Genomic DNA, 19,492 nt, shown 5'->3' with positions numbered 1-19,492 from the left:
AACTATGCATGTGGGATATTTTTTTAAGAAAGGAAGGAGGTACTCACACCAGATAGCAGCCACAGGACACCTGAATCTTTCAGAGAAAGAGAATTTATTGCCCCATTATCAGAAGAAATTAACTTTTTCTTGCCTTGCTCAGCCTTGAAGATACCTCAGGATTAAGAGGAAGAAGCTGACACTGACCAGACAGAATCCTGTGTTTGAATGGAATTGATGCATCATGCATGAGCTGTATGAATATGCAACAGGCTGTTGCTTTTAAGGGTTAATCCTCTGTTAATGTGTGTCCTTTCTCGGGCTTATTTTGCCCAGAAAGAGGTACCTGGACGTCCATAACTCTTTGTTTTATTGTCTCATATTGTCCTAATCCAAACTGTCCAAATTATTATTACTCTAATTACATTGCTATTTTTATAACCATTTTATTATCATTAAACTTTTAAAATTTTTAAAAACAAGTGATTGGCTGCTATCTGGTGCGAGTACCTCATTCCTTTCTTTAAAAAAAATATCCCACATACATAGTTACATGGTGTTATAACCTAAACTATATTTAACCCACTACTTAAATAATTAATACAGCATAATTTAATACATAAATTAATACCGCATAACCCTAACATAACACGTATCATATTCATTTGAATATTTGCCAAAAGCTGATCATAAAATACGCATTTTTCGCAACGCTGTTCCTGCCCATGGCCGGGCTCTGAGCTCCGGCCAGCCCAAACCGCCATATGACGTCACAGCTCCTGCATATGACGTCACTCGCCCCGTTGCCATGCCGCCCTCCCCAGACTAGGCGCGGCTTCCGCCCAACTGGCCAATAGAAGACGGGTGGGCGTGGCTAAGGTAGCAGCGCGCGTTTGGATTGGATGAGCCTCGTGTTTTGGCCTCGGCGAGGAGGGCGGGGCGCCAGGCGGCGCTCGCTGATTGGTCCGGGTGGGCGGTGCCGGGCGGCGCGCGCGGCGCGTGCGCAGACCCTCGTGTGGAGGGCGGCGGCGGCGGCGCGCACGGGGGGGCGGCGTTGTCGGGAGCGCGCACGGTAACGGTGCCCCCCAAGCCCCCTGGGCCTTAAAGCGGGATCGGGGGGGAGACGAGGGTCTGGGCGCTATCACCGGCACCGGGGCTGATGTTTGGGAGTCCCGCCCGTCCTCTGACCGGGCGAAGCTCCGTCCCTCCCTTCACCGAGGCGTTTTAGGGGGGTCCTGTCCCTCCCCTCAGCAGGGAAGGTGAGGGGGGCGACCCCTGACGGGACGGTATTGAGGGGTCCCGTTGTTCCCCTCACCGAGGCGTTTTGGGGGGTGCCGTTCTTCCCCTCCCCGAGGCGTTTTGGGGGGGTCCTGTCCCTCCCCTCACAGAGCGCTAGGACGGTTCCATCCCTCCCGGAGGGGAGTTTGGTGTCCCGTCCCTAATGGAGGCGGCTCTGGACGGAGACTCCCGTCCCGTCCCGTCCCGTTCCTCCCCTCACCGGTTCAGCTTTGTGGGCCCTGTCCTGTCCCTCACCCAGTACGGGACTCTGGGAGGCTCTCCCCTCACCAAGGGCGGTTTAGGGGAGGGTCCCGTCCCTCCCCTCACGGTGCCAGGGGGGTTCGTGCGGTCCCGTCCCTCCCCTCACGGTGCCGGGGCGGGTTCGTGCGGTCCCGTCCCTCCCCTCACGGTGCCGGGGCGGGTTCGTGCGGTCCCGTCCCTCCCCTCACGTGGGTTTTTGGGGCCGGGCGGTTCCCGCTGTCTCCGCGCCGCCTCACGGGGGTCCCGCACCGGTCCCGCACCGGCTCCGCCGTTCCGGGCGCCGCTAACGGCCCCTCGTCCTTCTCTCCTTCTCTCCCTCCGCAGGGCCGCGATCCCGGAGCAGCGGCCATCCCAGCACCTGGACCTTGTAAGTACAGGAAGATCTTTAGTATGTGGTTTTTTTTAAAGCCCTTGAGGAAGCCCTGAGGGCTCTAAGGCCGCTCTGCTGAGGTTTCTGTTGCAAATCGTCTGTAAAAATGGGGATCAAATGACGGTGTAAAAAGTCTATCGAGCGCGTTATTTTTTAGGGTGTAGTTCCCTGTTTTCAGGGTTTGGTTGCAGGAAGCTGTGGATTGGGCAGGCCCACGGCTGCATTGTGTAATTGCTGATAGTATTTTCCTCACACAGTGAGAGCCACTTGTGCTTTTAGAATTATGGAATTCTTGATTCCTGGAATCGTTTGGGTTGGAAGGACCTAAAGCCCATCCAGTCCCATCCCTTCCACCATCCCTGGTTGCTCCAAACCTTATCCAACCTGGCCTTGGACGCTTCCAGGGATGGGGCAGCCACAGCTTCTACAGAAAAATGGAATTTAAGATATAATACTGGAGAAGCTGCAGGGTGATATCAGTGCAGTGATCCTGAAGGTAAAGCGATAATAACTGTAGTAATATGTTTGATTAAATCTTGTATTTCCGTCAAAAAACAAAGACTACAATGGAAAAAGGTGGGTGACTCCTTTATTTCCTTTTTTTTTCCCCTCAGAACACCTTGGCATTGCCCTTTTCGTGAAGCTCAGCCATGACTGACCAAGAGCTCATTCTCTGCAAGTGGAAGAGGCGTTTGTGGCCAGCCAAGGTGAGGAGGAATGAGGAAATGTTTGTGGAGGTTGCTTGGAGCAGAGCAGGAAGGAAGGGGGAGGTCCCAGCAAACCTGTCTGAGCTTGTGTGAGCTGTGGAGATGCCAAGAGGAAAAATGGAGAGGGCCTGGAGTGATGGGGAATAACTTCTCATTGCCAGAGGGCAGGGTTGGATGGGGCATTGGGGAAAAAATTCCTCCCTGTGAGAGTGGTGAGGCCTTGGAATGGATTTCCAGAGAAGCTGGGACAGTGAAGGATGAAATGGGATTTAAGGTCCCTTCTCACCCAGTCCATCCTGGGATTTTATCATTCCAGGGTCCTGAGGCCTCTCCCAAGGCACTGTCGAGCTGCTCTTGGATGAATGTTTTGCTGTTGGTCAGGGTTTTAAATGGAGATTTCTCACTTTTAATGTAGGTTTTGTGCAAACCTGGAGTTGCTGGGAGCAGTCCTGTTGCCACCACAAAAAGGATGGGATTTAAAGCTGAAATCCTTGGCTTGGAGAAGCAGTTGAGTATCCTTGCTCCTACCCCACGCTTGCATTCTTAGAGGTTAAAAAAAATAAGGGGAGGAAAGGAATCCTTTCATCTGAAAGTACCTGTGAGGTGGGATCCTGGATTTGCAGAAGGTTTGGGTGTTTAACCCTAGCAAGGACAGGTTGGGGGAAGGAATGTTTGGGGTTTTTGCTGTCTGAGAGCAGTTTTGTGGTGCTGGGAGTGTTCTACAGCCGGTTCCAGTCACCTCTTTGTGTTCCAGGGTCAGTGTGAGCTCTGCAAACGTGGTTCCCCTGACAGAGGAGCGGATCAAGGCCATCGCCTCCACCCTGGGTGAGGAGGCAGGGCCCCAATGTGCTTTGTGTCTTTTCTGGGTGTAAGATACCTCTAAAAACTCAGCCCCAAATCTGCTGCTTTGTGTCTTTTCTGGGTGTAAAAAATACCTCTAAAAACTCAGCCCTAAATGTGCTGCTTTGTGTCTTTTCTGGGTGTAAAAACTACCTCTAAAAACTCAGCCCCAAACGTGCTGCTTTGTGTCTTTTCTGGGTGTAAAAAATACCTCTAAAAACTCAGCCCCAAACGTGCTGCCTTGTGTCTTTTCTGGGTGTAAAATCTCCACAGAAACTCGGCCTGGGGGGATAAAACTTCTGTATTTCACTTATTTTCTTTTCCCCTTTCCATAAAGTTGGAAAATAGGTGAAAAATTTAGCATTTTTCCTCTTCCCTGGGGTGATTTCTTGGAGGGATGGTGAAGAAATATGAGTTTCCCTCAAAATGAGGCATTTCCAGCTTGGTCTTTGTGTGTCTCCATTCTTTGCCTGGGGAATTGTGGATGATTTCAGTAGTAAAAAATTCACCGTAAAACAAATACCGGGAGTAACATTTATTATTTCTTTATGATAGAATAATGATGATAACTTCATTTATTGAATATTTTTTCCCTCATCAGAGCAAAAGAAAACCATGAGTGAGGCAGTGGAGGAGCTGCAATATCGCTGTTCCCTTAAAATTGCCCTGGATATTCTCCATGAGACTGACTCCAGCAGTCAAATGCCACTTGCAGAAGGACCAAATCCCGAATTTTCCCGGGAGAAATCTGCCCCACCCACCCCCTCCCACAGCTTCTCCCTGCGCTCTCGCTCGAAAAAATCGGAACCCGAGGCTGCCAAGAGGAAAAGGAAAGCCCAGAATAACTGTGGGCAAAAGGATGATCCCAAATCACGTAGGCAGGGACGTTCTGTGGCTCCAGGGAGGAGTGGAAAAGCACCTGGAAGTGGCAGAAGCCCTGGCAGAGCACGTGGGGGTGGCACAAACCCTGCCAGGTGTGGTGCCAGGGACTCAAGTGTGGCACCGGCCCCTGACAGCCACAACTGCAAAAAACCAGAAGGGAAATCATCCCCCAGCCAGAGGAAAACCCAGCCCAAAATGGGGAACGGAGTCTCCTGTGAGCCAGAGGCTGGAAGAAGTCAGCAAGGAAGGAAAAGGAGATGGAGGGATGATTCCCCCCAGGATCAAGCACAGGTGGCTCCTGAGGAGGAGGGGTCTCCCTCTGTCCCCTCTAAATCTGGCACTGTGGAACCTTCCAGAAAGAAAGGAACTCGGCCTGGGAGAACATTGCTGGATTCCTCCAGTGCAGCTGCCTCGGATGAGTTGGAGAAAAGCATCAGCAGTGAGAGTGAGAGCCTGGCAAAGCAGCTGGATGGGAGGAGAGAGGCAGAGGGTGGAAAACACCCGGATGGGGCAGCTGTGGCCTCAGGCACAGACAGGAAATGCAGGAACCACCCTGGATCCTCACCTGGGCCTTCTGGTGCCTTCCCTCAGCCTCAGGAGGAGGAGAACCAGGATCCCTCACACCCGGCTGGGAATAAAGCCCCTGACTCCGAGGAAGATGAAGGTGGGCAAATCCCTTGGGGAAGGGAAGCCTTCATCCCATGTGGGACCTTGGAATGCTGCTTTGCTTTTGGGGAAGTGGCTCTTGAATTTGCTGATTTAATTACTTTCAGTTTCCATTCCTGGGAAGCAGAAATGCTGATCCCTTCAGTGCTGGGGAGGCCTTGGCTGGTGGTTGGGTTCTCTGGATTTGCTTGGGGTTTTCCATGGAAAACTGGGGTGGTTTTTTGAGCTCACACTTGTTTTTCCCTTACTGCTCTCTGATAAATTGAGATAAAATGTTTTTGAATGAGGTCCTGAGACCAGCCCCATTCTTTCCCCTTTTATCTCCACATGATCAGGGAATTAGGATTCCCTAATTAAAGCGTGCAGGTGTGTCAGGTCCCCTCTGGGTCACACTCAGGTGTGTCTCACCTGCTCTGAAGCTGATCCTGTCCTAATCCCTGGATCCTGGTGCTGTTGGCAGGGCTGGAAGCCTCTGGGATGTCTTTCAGGAGAGTTTCCTCGGAGAGCCTCCCTCCACTCTCTCCTCTGGCAGATGAAGAGGAGGAAAACTTCCCAAGCGTTCTGTCCCATCGAGGTGAGACATCAGCACAGGGCTGAGGCTCTTCCTGCTGGGGCAGCTTCAGTTTGCCTGCAATCCCTGGGGATTCATTCCAGGAGGAGTTCCAGCTGTGTCCAGGCTTGGGAGAAAATGCATTTTCTGGGTCCATGGGGCATTTTGCTGCAGAATGAAATGAAAATCCCTGAAGCTGGACAAGGGGCTGGCACTGAAGTTGCTGGGTTTCAGTTCAGGACTCCCTGTGCTACATTTTGGGCTCACTGTGAAAGCACTGAAGAGAAACTCCTGGAGAAGAAGAAAGGGGCAGCATCTGTCTTGTTTTATCGTTTTTAAGGAAAATTTCCCTTCTTTTTCACCCCAGAACCCAAATTCTTCGAGGAAGGGATGTTGGTGTGGTGCAAGCTGCGGCGGTATCCCTACTGGCCAGCCGTGGTAAGAGCAGCTCCTGCCTCCTCAGGTCCTGCTGATAAGGAGCAACTCCCAGTTTTGAAGTGACTTTTGCCCTTCCTGGAAGCGTTAAACACCTTCCAGTAGAAGCATTTCAAAATTGATAGAAGTAAAATTGTGCTAAAAGCACTCAAAATGTGGTCACTTCACACCTGTTTGTGCAGAGCACAGGATTATCCCAGTTCCTTTGCCATGGAGCAGAACTTTGTTTCCAATTTGATAAAGAAAGGGGAGGCCCTTTGTGCACTAAAAATGCTCCCTTTGGGGAACTGGTTGCTGCTTCTGCTTGAGTTTTTCATATTTGTGTAATAAAGGAAGGTTACAGCAAAAGGAAAAATTTAAGTGTGAGTTGTAGTAGGTGATATCCACAGAAAAATATCCCTGCTTCATCAAGATCAGGATTTTTGAGGCTTTATCCTCTCTCCAGGTGAAAGCAGTGAAGAGGAAGCACCGGAGGGCTTGTGTGCTCTTCATTGATGGCACCACAAATAAAAAGAAAAAAGGGTAAATGTGGATTCCCATCCCATCCCATCCCGAATTTTCAGTCTCTGTTATTCCATGTGCTGTGCCCTTTTCCTGGTGCAGGGTGAGGACAGTCCTGTCCAGGTTGATCTGGGAGGGAGGGGCTGGGGCAGGTGAGGGGTGTGGGTGCTTTGTCATGCTGCAGGTTCAGGCAGCTCCCTGTCCCTGGGAAGAGCTGAGGAGTGAAAAACAAAACAAAAGTCCCTGGAATGCAGCCAGTGTTTTCCTTGTGCTGCCCAAACTCTCTGGAAACACTGAGCTGCCTTTAACTTTTCTCTAAACCAGGTACTTCTCATTTGTTAGAAGATTCCATACTTTTAACTTGCTCTGGAAGCAAAAACCATTAAAATCTGTGCTCCTTAATTCCTTGGGAGATGGGATTTCCAGGGAGAAGCAGAACTGCAGTAAATAAGAGGGCAGTGAGGCAGCTGAGTTGCACCTCTGACTGTGTTTTTTTAAAAGTTTCTCAGTGTCTCTGAAGAGCCTGAAGCACTTTGACTGTGAGGAGAAGCAGGAGCTCATTGTGAGTATCCCAGAGATGTGGAACTGCAGGGTTTGGGCAAATACAGTGGGAAATTCAGGATATAAATGGCCAGGGGGGGAATGTGGGGCTTGGCCCCCTCAAAGCCATTCTCATCCCTGTGACAGCTCTGTCAGGAGGTAAAAATTATCATGGACAATTTCTTTCCCCTGCTTGGCATCCTGGGCTGAAACTCTTGGAGAGCTGCAGGATTTGGGACAGAAAATCCTCCTTGTTTTGCAGGAACGAGCCAAGGAGAATTATTGCAGAGAAATCGAGTGGTGCCTCCAGCTGATCCAGGACTATCGGATCCGAGTGGGTAAGGAGGGGCCATGGAGTCACCAAATCCCAGCACGGTTTGGGTGGGAAGAACCTCAACCCCCTCCAGTCCCCTTCCACTGCCCCAGGCTGCTCCAAGCCCTGTCCAGCCTGGCCTGGGGCACTCCCAGCTTCTCTGGGATCTCATCCTGAGATCCACCAGGCAAAGGGAAGCCCAGGCTTTGATTCCTGGGTGAATGGAACTGATCTCTGCCCCTGTTTTGGGTTTTTAGGCTGTCGTTCTTTCACCGGGTCCTTCCTGGAGTATTTTGCTGCTGATATCAGTAAGTGAATCCATCCCTTTGGGAATTCTCTTGGCTGGGTAAAAACTCCTCTCAGCATTTTAAAATTCCTTATTTTCTATTGATATGGCTATGAAAACCTTTTGTAATTTTGAAAACTCATTTAAATAGAAATTCTTGGGGTTTCTCTTTCAGGCTACCCAGTGAGGAAAGAGGGCTACCAGAGTGTGGTGCAGATGGCATTCCCAAACACAGCAGAGGAAGGGGCTGGAGAGTCTTCCTCAGACACCTCCCCCCAGAAACCCCCCAGGAAGCTCCTCCCTGACAGGACCAGAGCTGCCAGGGACAGGGAGAACAAGAAGTTGGTGGAGTTCATAGTGAAGACCAAAGGGGCTGAAGAGCATCTCCTGGGGATCTTGAAAAGTGGGAAACAATCCCGCTGGCTGAAGAAATTCCTGAATTCCAGCCGGTACATAACCTGTGTGGAGACTTACTTGGAGGATGAGGAGCAGCTGGACCTGGTGGTTGGGTACCTGAAGGAGGTGTACAGGGAGATGGACACCAGGAACCTGCATCAGATCCTGGGGGATGGCATCAGGTTCATCTCAGATGTGCTTTTACCTGAGGTGAGGGAGCATGAAACAGGTGGGAAAATGAACTGCAGAGTGATAAATGACAGTAATTCCTATTATTTATTCCTTTGCTGTGATGTGGTTCCTATGGAATGATGTAGGGAGAGTTCCCAGAGCTGAGCCAGGCAGGAATATTCACCCCTGCCTACAGCCTGAGTCACTCAAATGCTGATTTTTAAGCAGAGAAAGGAGAAGCTTCAGGTGGATTGTTGTTTTTAAAAGCAGACTGATAGTTTCCTGATGTATTTTAATCACCTCTGAAATGCTTCAAAGCTTTGTGTTGGGGTTTTTTATTTAGTTTGGCAACTTCTCAGGGTTTTCTTGGTCCTTTGTGTGCCGAGGTGGGGGGTGGTGTGCTGGCTGTTCTTACAGTTGTTGTGGATACCTTGTGTTCTTCCCAGGAATTTTCCCAGGAGAACATTAACTCGTGTAGTAACAAAATTACTGTGAAGAATATTTTAATCTGAGGATAAAAATACCCCCCAGGGGATGATACAGAACAATTTCCTATTTTTTATTTAAGAATTTCAGGCACTCAATGAGAGGTTTCATCCAAGTTTTCTAAGTTATTGAGGAACCCTTTTCTCAAAACGTGCTCAGCTGAGGCAGTTTCGAATTCCTGGCTATGGTTTAGTTTTGATGATGATGATGATGATGATGATTAATAATAATAATAATAATAATAATAATAATAATAATAATAATAATAATATTTCAGAGGCATTTCAGAGGTAATAATAATAGTAATTCTTCAATGCTTTTCTAGGCCATCATCTGTGCCATTGCTGCCGTGGATGACATTGATTATGAGAAGGCAGAAGAGAAATACATTAAAGGACCACCTGTAAGCAAAAGGTAGATTTGTTTTCAGGATTTTCCAAGGTTTTTTACTCCTTTATTGTTGGATACAGAAAAAGTTTCAGGTGAGGGCAGGAGAGCTCAGTGTCCTCCTCCTTTGAGAGACAAAACGTGGAAAATGTCCCAGCTGAGCTACTCCCAACTCTGAGAATTTAATTTGCTCCAGGTGATGTCATCTGTATAATAATAATATTATTATTATTATACAGATTATATATTATTACATCTGTATTTTGATAATTATTATATCATCTGTATTTTAATTATTATTATTATATATTATTATATCATCTGTATAACAATAATATCCTATTTTAACTTAAAACCTTCTCTATTTTTTTTCCCAGAGAGAAAGAATTGTTTGATGAACAAGTCCTGGGAAGCAAAAAGCTCAAGACTGAGCCAGAGCCTGCGGAGAGCTGAGGAGTGGCCAGGGCTGTCCTGGGGCCAGGTGTAAATAACCAGTGGTGATTTGTATACAACGTGGCATTCTTAGTAAAGTCTGTGTGTATATTCCCAAATCCTCTGCTCCCAGCTCTTGCTGCTGCTCCATGGCCTCGCTGTGTTCAGGATCCACTGGATCCTCATCCATCAGTGCCCTCCTGGGGGGCTGCCAGAGACCCCCAGGGCTGTGCAGAGCTTCTGCTGCTCCACCAACTTCCACCTGGGTTCTTTTAGCCAAACACCCGACTTGGGAAGGGAGGGAAGGTCTTGTCCTGCTCCTGATAAAACCAGGGGGTTCCTGGCAGGGAAGGCTCCTGGGGGTTCCCCTTTCCTGCTTCATGGTTCTCCAAAGGTGGGAAATCAGATTGGTGCCCAGAGCTGCCACCTGGATCACAAAGATTTGGGTTCTTGTTTTGTTCTGACAAGTCAAATTCCATGGAGAAGGAATCCAGGTTTGCTTAAACAAAAACATTCCCTTTTCCTCTAACTGAACCAGTGCAATGCTGGTTTATTGCCTCTTCTGAGGCTGTGAATTTTGGGAGGCTTTTAATTGTCTTTTTCTCATCTAAATTCCCAATTTAATCCTGCCCAAGTCCCTGCTCACCTTTGTTGGAGCTGTGGCACATGGAAGCAGTGTCACCAAGAACTAATTAATGATGAATAATGATAAATGATACATAAAACCCTCTGATTAGGGTTTTTCTGTGATAATGAAATATGATCTCCTTGCTTGTCCAGTAAAACCCAAGATGATTTAAAATTAAGAAGTTGAAATTGGGATCCAGATGTCTATCCTGGCTGTAGTAATTATCTGAATATATTTTAATTACACTTTTAATTGCTCTGTGCTCTCTAATGAGTTTTTCCATGGAATCCTTATTCCCGTTATCTCGAGTACCTCAATTATCGGGACAGGCCAGGAAGTGTGAGGGTTTTATTAAAGCCTGTGAGGAGGGATAATGAATTTTGTGGGTTAGGATAAAAAAATTAATGATGGAGTTAAGTGAGAGCTGTGAGTGGCACTTTCCCTTTGGAGAGGAGAGCTTGGGGAGGGACTGCCTGCCCCTCATCCCAGTGCTCTGGGGTAATTTGGAGATGGGGGTCAACTTCCCCCTCCTTTCCATGAACCCTGTGTTCCCTTCTCCATCACAACTCCTGCTCCAGACCTGTGCAGAGAAGCAGAACCACCTCCCCTCACCTTCACTGCAGCTGTGGAATCCTGGAATGGTTTGGGGTGGAAGGGACCTTACAGGCCAGCCATGGGCAGGGACACCTCCCACTGTCCCCTGGGTGCTCCAAACCCTCCAGCCTGGCCTTGGGCACTGCCAGGGATCATCCTGAGCTTGTGCCACCCCCTTCCAGTGCTGCCCCACTCGCTGGGACTGGGCACCAGGCTCAGCCTCACCATGTATCAACCATGTGGACTTAATAAAGTGGGATGAAGTGAATCACCAACATTTGCTGCTTTTGTTTGATTATTTTAATCTGTGGTGGGTGGTGCTTCCACCCCAGTGTTACAGCAGGTGAATATAGGATCATACAGCTTTATCTGATGCATAAACACTGTCTTGGTCTCACATTATTAATCACTGGGAAATGAACTCACTGGGTTTTGTTCTTCTGTTTTATTTAAAATGGGCTGACACACACCACCTCTGCTTGTGATTGTCCAGTGTTAATTAATCCATGTTCCCTCAGCTGTCTCCTCAATGCTCAGTGTAAGATCATTAACTCATATTTATTATTATTTCATAGTTCATATTATAATATTTATCAATAATCCAGTGTTACAGCCCACAGTCTTTCACCCCTCCATTTTGTGTGTGTGTGTAGCCAGGGTATTAAAACGATCAAGTGTAGAGTTTGTGGGGGGGGGATAACGAGCTGCGAAGCCTCCGGAGTGTTTTGGGGTGAAAACAGCGCTTTTGCAACCCAGGTCCTGGTAGAAAAAAAAAAAAAAAAAACTTTTGCCGAAACCCGGGATCGAACCAGGGACCTTTAGATCTTCAGTCTAACGCTCTCCCAACTGAGCTATTTCGGCTGCATAGGGGCGCTCCGCCCCCCCCGCCCGTCACCGCCCGTGGCGCCGCGCCGGACGGGGGCATACGGGGAGGGACGCGAGGGGACAGAAGGGCGGGATGTGGGACACGGGACACAGGACAGGCAGGACACAGGGACAGGATGTGGGACAGGGAACACAGGACAGGCGGGACATGGGACACGGGACAGGCGGGACACGGCGCCAGGCGGGCATGGGCGGCAGCGCGGTCTCTGTGGCGCAATCGGTTAGCGCGTTCGGCTGTTAACCGAAAGGTTGGTGGTTCGAGCCCACCCAGGGACGGCTGCTTTCTATTTTTCCTGCGCGACCGTGGCTCCGCAGCTCCAGGACGGGCCCTTCCCGCCGAGTCGTGCGGCGGCTTTGGGACGGCCCCGCCCGCCGTTAACGTTTTGGGATCGTTTTGCTGCGGGCCGCGGCGGAGCCGGAGGGTGCCTGCGGAACCCCTGGCCCGGGACGCGTTTCCCGCCGGAGCGCTGAGGCGGTTTCGCGCCGGGCCCTTTAGCGGGTGCACCGCGCGCAGAGGTTGCCTGAAGGGCTGCGGAGAGATGGCGGCGCTGGGCCGTGAGCGGGGCCGGGACCGGGAACGGGGATGGGGATAGGGATGGGGATGGGAACGGGGACCGCGACCTGGACCGGGACCGGTGTGGGCACCGAAACCAACCCTCGGCCTTCCGCCGAAGGAGTGACCGGGAGGGCGCCCTGAGGGGACACCAGGCCCTTCCGTGGCCCACAGCCGGGCTGAGCTCTCCCGTTCTCTCTTGCAGGTCTCCGGCTCCCCGCGCACGGTGTGCTGGGCTGGCGGTGAGCCCGGGGCTGGGGGCACCGGGGCGGTGGGACCCCGGGGGCTGGGGGGGCCTGGCCGGTGACAGCGCTGGCCCCGGGGCTGGGGGTGATGGGGGGCGCGGGCCCGCAGAGCCGCGGCTGAACGGCACCCCGAGTTTTGGGGGTCACTGGGGGGCTCCCTCCCGTTGGGGTTTGTGGAGCACCGGCTCCTGCGAGGGCTCTGTGACCCTGTCACCCTGTGCGGGCCCTTTCTGTCCCCAGGCCCGGCTCTGTGAGTCCCGTGCACGCCCAGCTGCTCCATCAGACGCCGGCGGCCGATCGCGCTGACAGGTGACAATTCCTGCCCTGGGGACAGGGAACAGCCGGTTGTGCCACCATTCCCGAGCAGGGGGTCCCAGTGGCACCTCCTGTGGGGCGTCTCCTCCCTTTCCTGCTAAAATCCAGGGAGTTGTGGCAGCTCTGGGAGCCCCGGGGAGGGGCAGCCAGGGGTATGGCTGAGGGGCTCTGCCTGAGCCCCAGACCCACAGATCCCACACTGGGGAGAACCCTCTGCTACAAACAGAGGGGTGGCATTGTCACTCCTCAGGGAGCCACAGCCCCGTGGAGGGCTAAATGCTGATTCTGCAAGGAAATAACTGGAGAGTGGTGGCTCCTTTCAGCTCTGTCCAGGTCCAGAAGAGCTCTGCTGTTGTCCAGAGGAAATCCTACGTCCCCAGCAGCCGTGGCGAGTACGTCATTGCCAAGCTCGATGACCTGGTCAACTGGGCACGGCGGGTGAGTCCCTGAGCCACCAGGCTCCCTGGCATCCAGGGACAGAGGGTGGAACAGCAGAGGCACCTCCTGCTCAGGATAAAAATAGACTCAGAGCTCCCTTGGCCGAGTTCTGTGGCCAGAGGGTGACACTGGGGTCCAGTGACAGTGTGGGACACGGGCTGAAGGTGCTGAGGGTTTGGGGGGGGTCTGGAACTGCCCTTTGGTCACCAGGAAAAGGCACTTCTGGAGTTGTCCCTGCCCTGAGCAGCTGCTCTGCCTGTGGGGAAGGGTGACACAAGTGACAGTGCCCTGGGTATGCTGTGCTCTGCCTTAGCTGGGCTGGTCCTTATCTGGCCACCACTGTCCCCATGGAGCTCTGAGCTGTCCCTCTCTGCTGTCCCTTAGCTGGGACACCACCGTCCCCATGGGGCTCTGAGCTGTCCCTCTCTGCTGTCCTTATGGGGCTCTGAGCTGTCCTTTTTGCTGTCCCTGCATGGCTCTGATCTGTCCCTCTCTGCTGTCTCTCTGTGGCTCTGAGCTGTCCCTCTCTGCTGTCCCCATGGGGCTCTGAGCTGTCCCCTCTGCTGTCTCTCTGTGGCTCTGAGCTGTCCCTCTCTGCTGTCCCCATGGGGCTCTGAGCTGTCCCCTCTGCTGTCCCTGGGTGGCTCTGAGCTGTCCCCTCTGCTGTCCCCATGGGGCTCTGAGCTGTCCCCTCTGCTGTCCCTCTGTGGCTCTGAGCTGTCCCTTTTTGCTGTCCCTGGTGGCTCTGAGGTGGCCTCAGCAGTGTCAGGGGAGCAGCTCTGCAGCTCTCCCTGTACCCACTCCCCCAGCTCCGCGTGTTCTGCTCCTGGGACCCTCCCTTTGTGCGTGTCACCCTGGCTGTCCCTGAGCCCCGGGCTGTCCCCACAGAGCTCCCTGTGGCCCATGACCTTCGGGCTGGCCTGCTGTGCCGTGGAGATGATGCACATGGCAGCCCCTCGCTACGACATGGATCGATTCGGGGTCGTGTTCCGGGCCAGCCCCCGCCAGGCCGACGTCATGATCGTGGCAGGGACCCTGACCAACAAAATGGCCCCAGCTCTGCGCAAGGTACGGGGGGTGATTTATTAAAAATATGGATGTTGATCTAGTACTGATATCCAGCTGTGATGGACAAAAACTCTCTGAGTTTAGAGTTAGAAAGTGTTTGTTTATTGTGGGATAGCTCCCAAATACACACCACAATTTACAGGTGATTACAGAGCCCTTTTATCTGTACAAATATTGAATGCCCAAAGTACAAATGCATATTCATAACTTTGGTACATCCCATTCCCAATATGGATATTGATCTATGGATTTTGATATCCATAGATATCAATTTAATACAGGTATTGAATACCCAAAATGCAAATGCATATTCATAACTTTGGTACATCCCATTCCCAATATGGATATTGATCTATGGATTTTGATATCCATAGATATCAATTTAATACAGGTATTGAATACCCAAAATACAAATGCATATTCATAACTTTGGTACATCCCATTCCCAATATGGATATTGATCTATGGATTTTGATATCCATAGATATCAATTTAATACAGGTATTGAATACCCAAAATGCAAATGCATATTCATAACTTTGGTACATCCCATTCCCAATATGGATATTGATCTAATATCAATATCCAAAAACTCTCTAACAGTTTAAAGTTAGAAAGTGTTTGTTTATTTGGGGATAGCTCCCAAATACACACCTCAATTTACAGGTGATTACAGAGTCCTTTTATCTATACAGGTATTGAATTACCAAAATACAAATGCATATTCATAACTTTGGTACATCCCATTCCCCTCTTCCTATGGTAATTAGTTCAAAAGCCATTAAGCATGAGTAGTTTGTTCCTTGAAATGGGTCAGTGGTCCCTTTCATGGGGAGGGGTCCCAAAATGAGGAAGTAAATGAAGTCTTCCTCGTTCTGACCTTTCTATCTTTTCAATGCAAATATGACAAATGAACCCTTGATAGAACTCCCATTCCCATCTTCAATTGGTTTCAGAACAGAAGAGGCCACAATTGTCTTATGTTCCTAAAAGCTATTTATCAGTTTCTATATTCTTCATTATGAACCCAGCTAACCAAACATTGTGTTGACAAGCAATCAGTTATTAGTTAACAACTAACTCTTAACTTCATCAAGGCCTACCCATTTATTTTCATTAACTCCAATAAAGCTTATCTCTAACTAAAATCTTAGCTCCTCTAAAAGCTCGAAATTCCTTAAAGTTCATGTCTCAGGAGCTTGGGGATCTCTGGCACAGCATGGGGAGGTGGGCATCACCCAAACATGCCTGTTCTGCAGGTCTATGACCAGATGCCAGAGCCTCGCTACGTGGTGTCCATGGGGAGGTGAGTGCTGGGATGCCCTCGGTGCTGTGGGGGGAATTCTCTGCTTGTTTGTGTTTTCAGGTTCTTAAAGAAGCCTTGTAGAGCAGAGCTCAAAGGCTCCTTCTGGGAGTGGTGTGTGTGTGAATCCTCCCAGGGAGGGATTCAGGGGCTTTGCAGCTGCCAGACTTTATTCAGAATGCTAGAGTTTGCTTTTTGGCTGTCAAAATGCTTCTGCTGTGCTGGAATCTGCTCCATGGGGGACTCATTTGGAATCTGTTCTGTGAGGGATTCAGTTGGAATCTGTTCTGTGGGGGGCTCAGTTGGACTCCATGGTCTCAGAGGTCTTTTCCACCCTCAGTAATTCCACGATTCTCACAATTTTCTTGTCCCCACAAGTTTTTTTTTGTCCCCACTGGCTGAGGGTGGCCGGTCCAGGCTGGAACAGGGCAAATTCTGGGAAAGCTCTGAGGCAAAATGGAAGTGTTTGTAGCAGAGAGGGAGGGCTGTGGAATGTACTCTGTGAGGGAGATGGGCACAGTTCATTTGGGTTGGATTCATCTGAAACCCTCCCAGGCAGGGCTCGTGATGGGACAGTGTCACCTGTGGAGCTGGAGGCTCCGAGCCTGGCAGTGTCCACCTGCCCAGGGCCACCTTCCCTTGGCCTCCTGCTCACCCTCCTGTCCCTGTCCCTGTCCCTGTCCTGCAGCTGTGCCAATGGTGGGGGCTACTACCACTACTCCTACTCCGTGGTGAGGGGCTGCGACCGCATCGTGCCCGTGGACATTTACGTGCCAGGTACAAGGGGCAGCTCTGTGGGAAGTCAAAGCTCCACCTGGGAGCAGGGAGGGAGGAGGGAATTCTCTGCATTCAGGTGCAGCTTTGAAAGGTCTTTCTGTTTCAGTTTGAAAGGTTTTCCTGTTGCAGTAGCTCCACAGATTGTGGGATGGGGAGGGTTGTGATGGTGGTGGCACCATCAGTGGAGTGGGAGGAGGGTTGGATACACTTTGAAATTAAATAATTGCTGTGTTTGATTAAGATCTTCTGATGAACAGCATCAATTTAGTTTCTCTACACTCCTGCCTGTGTCAGCCACAAAGCCAGAGGGGAGTCAGCTTTGGGATAAGTCCTGGGGTTGGCACCTGCTGCTGGCCCCAGCTCTGTGCAGGTACCTGCCCTGTGACCTTCCCCCCTTCCCCCCTTCCTCCCTTCTCTCCTTTCTCAGGTTGCCCCCCCACAGCTGAGGCTCTGCTCTACGGGATCCTGCAGCTGCAGAGGAAAATCAAGAGGGAGAGGAGGATGCAGATCTGGTACAGGAAATAGCCTTTATTTATGTCCCCACTCACTGCTCACATTTACGCACAAATCTGGCTCCTCACACGCCTTCCAATAAAACTCTACCTGGTCCAGGTGCTTTTCTGTCTTTAATAAACCCCTCTGATCTGAGGGGCTGAAAAACTGGGCTAAAAAGCAGGAGCTGAGTTTGATAACACTGCTGAGTTGGTCTGAACAATCTGGCAGGGAAGGTGATGTCATATTGTGACATAAAGGCTTTGCCAGAATTTTTTTTTAGCTTTGTTGGGAAGTTTTGAGACCCAACACATGTCCAGGTGATTCCTGAGCCCTCCCTGAGCTCGTCCCTTACTCACCACCTGCTCCTTGTTGGTAATTCCTCCACAGAATCTAATAAATCCCTAATATTTGTGTGCACAGGGGCCAGAAATTAATTCTGTTTCTGTAACAAGTGAAATACTGATGATTAAAATCAGAATGTGATTAATAAACCTGAATGTAGAGCTCCTAAGCAGGGCAGGGATAAAGCAGCCTGTCCTGGATGCATCCCAGGAGCCTGGGATGAGGAATGGTCGTGCCTGAGGGACAAACACACTTTGGAAAGACAAATAAATCGCTCGGGAACAGCAGTTTGGGTATTTCATTCCTTTTAATGGACTTTATCCCTTCTGGGGAGAGAGGAAACATCATTTATTGAGCTCTGAGGGGAGGTTGGGGTCAGGATTTGCTACCGTGGGCTTTGTCCAAAAATGTTGGGAAACCTCCCTGGGGAGTTGCTTCAGGAGAAGCTGAAATGCCTCAGAATGCCTCAGATTGCCCCATTTCTCCCACCTGGTTTGGATTATTTGACTCTTGTGGGGAGCCACCCTGTAATTTCTCAAAATGATGCAGTTTTTAGAAGAAATGGCTGGTTCTGGAACCCATTTGGCCAAAGGCTCTGAACCACACTGTGAAATTCCAGCTTAATTGAGAATTTGAAATCTTGAGGGGACAGAGCAGGGTGAGATCTTCCCCAGAGCCCACAAGACCCCTGTAGGGCAGGGGGCTCCTGGAGCAGGGGGTTTCCTGTCCTTTTGTCCCCTGGAATCCATCCCAAGCCTCCACCCATCTCTTAGGGGCTTTAAAGAACATCAGAGCTTTTCTCCTCCTCTTCCTCAGCTCCCGCCCAGCTCCTCCCCGGGCGGGCCCTCAGTGTTTGAGGACGGTGGGGGTGATCATCCTGGGGTGGGAGTAGTAGCGGCACTCGGGGGGCGGCTGCAGCTCCATCACCCTCGTGCTGATGTTCTCCCTCCTGAACCCCGCCTGCAGCAGCGGCCCCACCTGGGTTTCCTGCGGGAGAGGAGGGCAGGGAGGAGCAGCCGTGGGTTGGGGTGTCCCATGTGAGAAGGGACGGCTGGGGGAAAACCCCTCCGAGCTGCCCTCTGGCGTTCCCCAGCCTCGGAGCGCTCCGGCACAGCTTCGGGGAGAGGAGCAACTCACCTCAAACATCTTCTCGATGTCGCCGTACTTGGTCTTGAGCAGCTCCCCCCACGAGGTGAGGTTGCAGTAGGTGAGGACCCCTCCCGGCCGCAGCAGGCGGAAGGCGTGGCCCTGCCCCGGGAATTCGGGAATTTTGGGAATTCGGCTCAGCTCTTCCCGCTCAGCCCCCGGCCCCAGCTCCCCCTGGAGCCCCAGCTCCGCCCTGCAGAGCCGCTCCCCGAGGTGTCACCTTGATGAAGTTGAACTGATGCGTGTGCCAGGTGTCCTCTGACAGCGGGTAGGTGTCGTACAGGATCCCTGCCCGGGAACACGGGGCTAGCCGTTAGCTGGAGAGACCCTGAGGGCTCCTGTGTCCCGGGAAAATCCCCCTCCATGGCCTGGAATTGCTCTGTTCCCATTGCAATTCCCTCCCCATGTCTCTGACCCCTGGAAGGCAGCGATGTGATGGCCCCCAGGACAAGGATCCATTTCCCCAGGACAAGGATCTGCTCCCATTTCCCCAGGACAAGGATCTGCTCCCCAGGACAAGGATCCATTTCCCCAGGACAAGGATCCATTTCCCCAGGACAAGGATCTGCTCCCATTTCCCCAGGACAAGGATCTGCTCCCCAGGACAAGGATCTGCTCCCCAGGACAAGGATCCATTTCCCCAGGACAAGGATCCATTTCCCCAGGACAAGGATCCAGCCCAGGACAAGGATCCATTTCCCCAGGACAAGGACCCCAGACCTGTGCCCTATCCGCAGCCCCATGGGAGAATCTGGTCTCCACCTGCACCCTGGCCAAACTGCTGCCCCCTTTCCATGGCTCAGGGATGTCCTGGGATGCCCTGGGCTTTGCTGCACCCCCAGTTTGCAGTGGGGTGCCCAGCCCAGCCCCTGCCCATCCTGCTGTTGGTGTCTCACCACTGAAGTGCCCGTCCGGCAGCGTTGGCACCACGTCCTCCCACAGCCCCTTCAGGGGCACCACCTGCGGGTGGGGGGCAGAGGGGTGAGGTTGGGGGGCCACAGGCACCCCCCAAGCCTGGCACAGCCCAGCCTGCCCCTGACCTTGTGTGGCTGTGCCTTGGCCCACTGCTCCAGGCGCCGGAAAACGCCCTCGTTGCACTCGATGATCCAGTGCTCGTCGATGCCGAATTCCTGCACCTTGGAGGCGGCGATGGCCATGCCAAACCCCACCTCCAGCACGCGGCCGCCTGCAGGTGGAACCCAGCACTCACAGCTCCGGGTTTT

At 51.6% G+C, this 19,492-nt stretch overlaps 3 protein-coding genes and 2 non-coding genes across 10 annotated transcripts in view; 3 read left to right on the top strand and 2 right to left on the bottom strand.

Moving 5' to 3' along the window:
* The first annotated feature begins 938 nt into the window (after nt 1-938).
* PWWP3A (PWWP domain containing 3A, DNA repair factor) lies at nt 939-10,979 on the top strand. Of its 3 annotated transcripts, none has more exons than XM_071451703.1 (15): nt 939-1,051; nt 1,843-1,885; nt 2,503-2,595; nt 3,011-3,102; nt 3,350-3,420; nt 4,037-4,981; nt 5,444-5,557; nt 5,901-5,971; nt 6,414-6,490; nt 6,971-7,031; nt 7,272-7,347; nt 7,580-7,630; nt 7,784-8,214; nt 8,987-9,075; nt 9,426-10,979. In XM_071451703.1, exons 3-15 carry the CDS (start codon nt 2,539-2,541, stop codon nt 9,499-9,501), a joined length of 2,211 nt encoding a protein of 736 aa, XP_071307804.1. In that variant the 5' UTR covers nt 939-1,051; nt 1,843-1,885; nt 2,503-2,538; the 3' UTR covers nt 9,502-10,979. The 3 variants fall into 3 exon arrangements, with proteins under 3 accessions (XP_071307804.1, XP_071307805.1, XP_071307803.1); XM_071451704.1 differs by lacking the exon at nt 939-1,051 and adding an exon at nt 1,079-1,238; XM_071451702.1 differs by lacking the exon at nt 939-1,051 and having other exon boundaries at nt 1,669-1,885.
* A 511-nt stretch (nt 10,980-11,490) lies between these two features.
* Nucleotides 11,491-11,563, bottom strand: TRNAF-GAA (transfer RNA phenylalanine (anticodon GAA)). The gene has a single exon. It is a non-coding gene; the product is annotated as a tRNA-Phe (tRNA).
* Nucleotides 11,564-11,789: 226 nt separating this feature from the next.
* On the top strand, nt 11,790-11,863 carry TRNAN-GUU (transfer RNA asparagine (anticodon GUU)). Its single transcript has one exon. It is a non-coding gene; the product is annotated as a tRNA-Asn (tRNA).
* A 162-nt stretch (nt 11,864-12,025) lies between these two features.
* Nucleotides 12,026-16,895, top strand: NDUFS7 (NADH:ubiquinone oxidoreductase core subunit S7). The gene is made up of 8 exons (XM_071451735.1): nt 12,026-12,142; nt 12,346-12,382; nt 12,626-12,694; nt 13,024-13,138; nt 14,027-14,206; nt 15,466-15,512; nt 16,198-16,286; nt 16,714-16,895. Exons 1-8 carry the CDS (start codon nt 12,127-12,129, stop codon nt 16,809-16,811), a joined length of 651 nt encoding a protein of 216 aa, XP_071307836.1. The 5' UTR covers nt 12,026-12,126; the 3' UTR covers nt 16,812-16,895.
* Nucleotides 16,896-17,411: 516 nt separating this feature from the next.
* The window catches only part of GAMT (guanidinoacetate N-methyltransferase), a 4,789-nt gene continuing 2,708 nt past the window's right edge, over nt 17,412-19,492 (bottom strand). For all 4 annotated transcript variants that reach the window (XM_071451739.1, XM_071451738.1, XM_071451740.1 and 1 more), the window contains 5 exons: nt 19,310-19,455; nt 19,166-19,229; nt 18,490-18,557; nt 18,261-18,371; nt 17,412-18,110 (listed from right to left, as the gene is read on the bottom strand). In XM_071451739.1, coding sequence (XP_071307840.1) covers nt 17,970-18,110; nt 18,261-18,371; nt 18,490-18,557; nt 19,166-19,229; nt 19,310-19,455 — 530 coding nt within the window. In that variant the 3' untranslated portion in view covers nt 17,412-17,969. The remainder of the gene's footprint in view (nt 18,111-18,260; nt 18,372-18,489; nt 18,558-19,165; nt 19,230-19,309; nt 19,456-19,492) is intronic.

The sequence above is a fragment of the Agelaius tricolor genome, unplaced genomic scaffold (genome assembly GCF_023055355.1).
Source record: "Agelaius tricolor isolate 1412-34295 unplaced genomic scaffold, bAgeTri1.0.p SCAF_33, whole genome shotgun sequence".
Classification (NCBI taxonomy): Eukaryota; Metazoa; Chordata; class Aves; order Passeriformes; family Icteridae; genus Agelaius; species Agelaius tricolor.
This window is presented reverse-complemented; position numbering and strand designations above follow the sequence as displayed.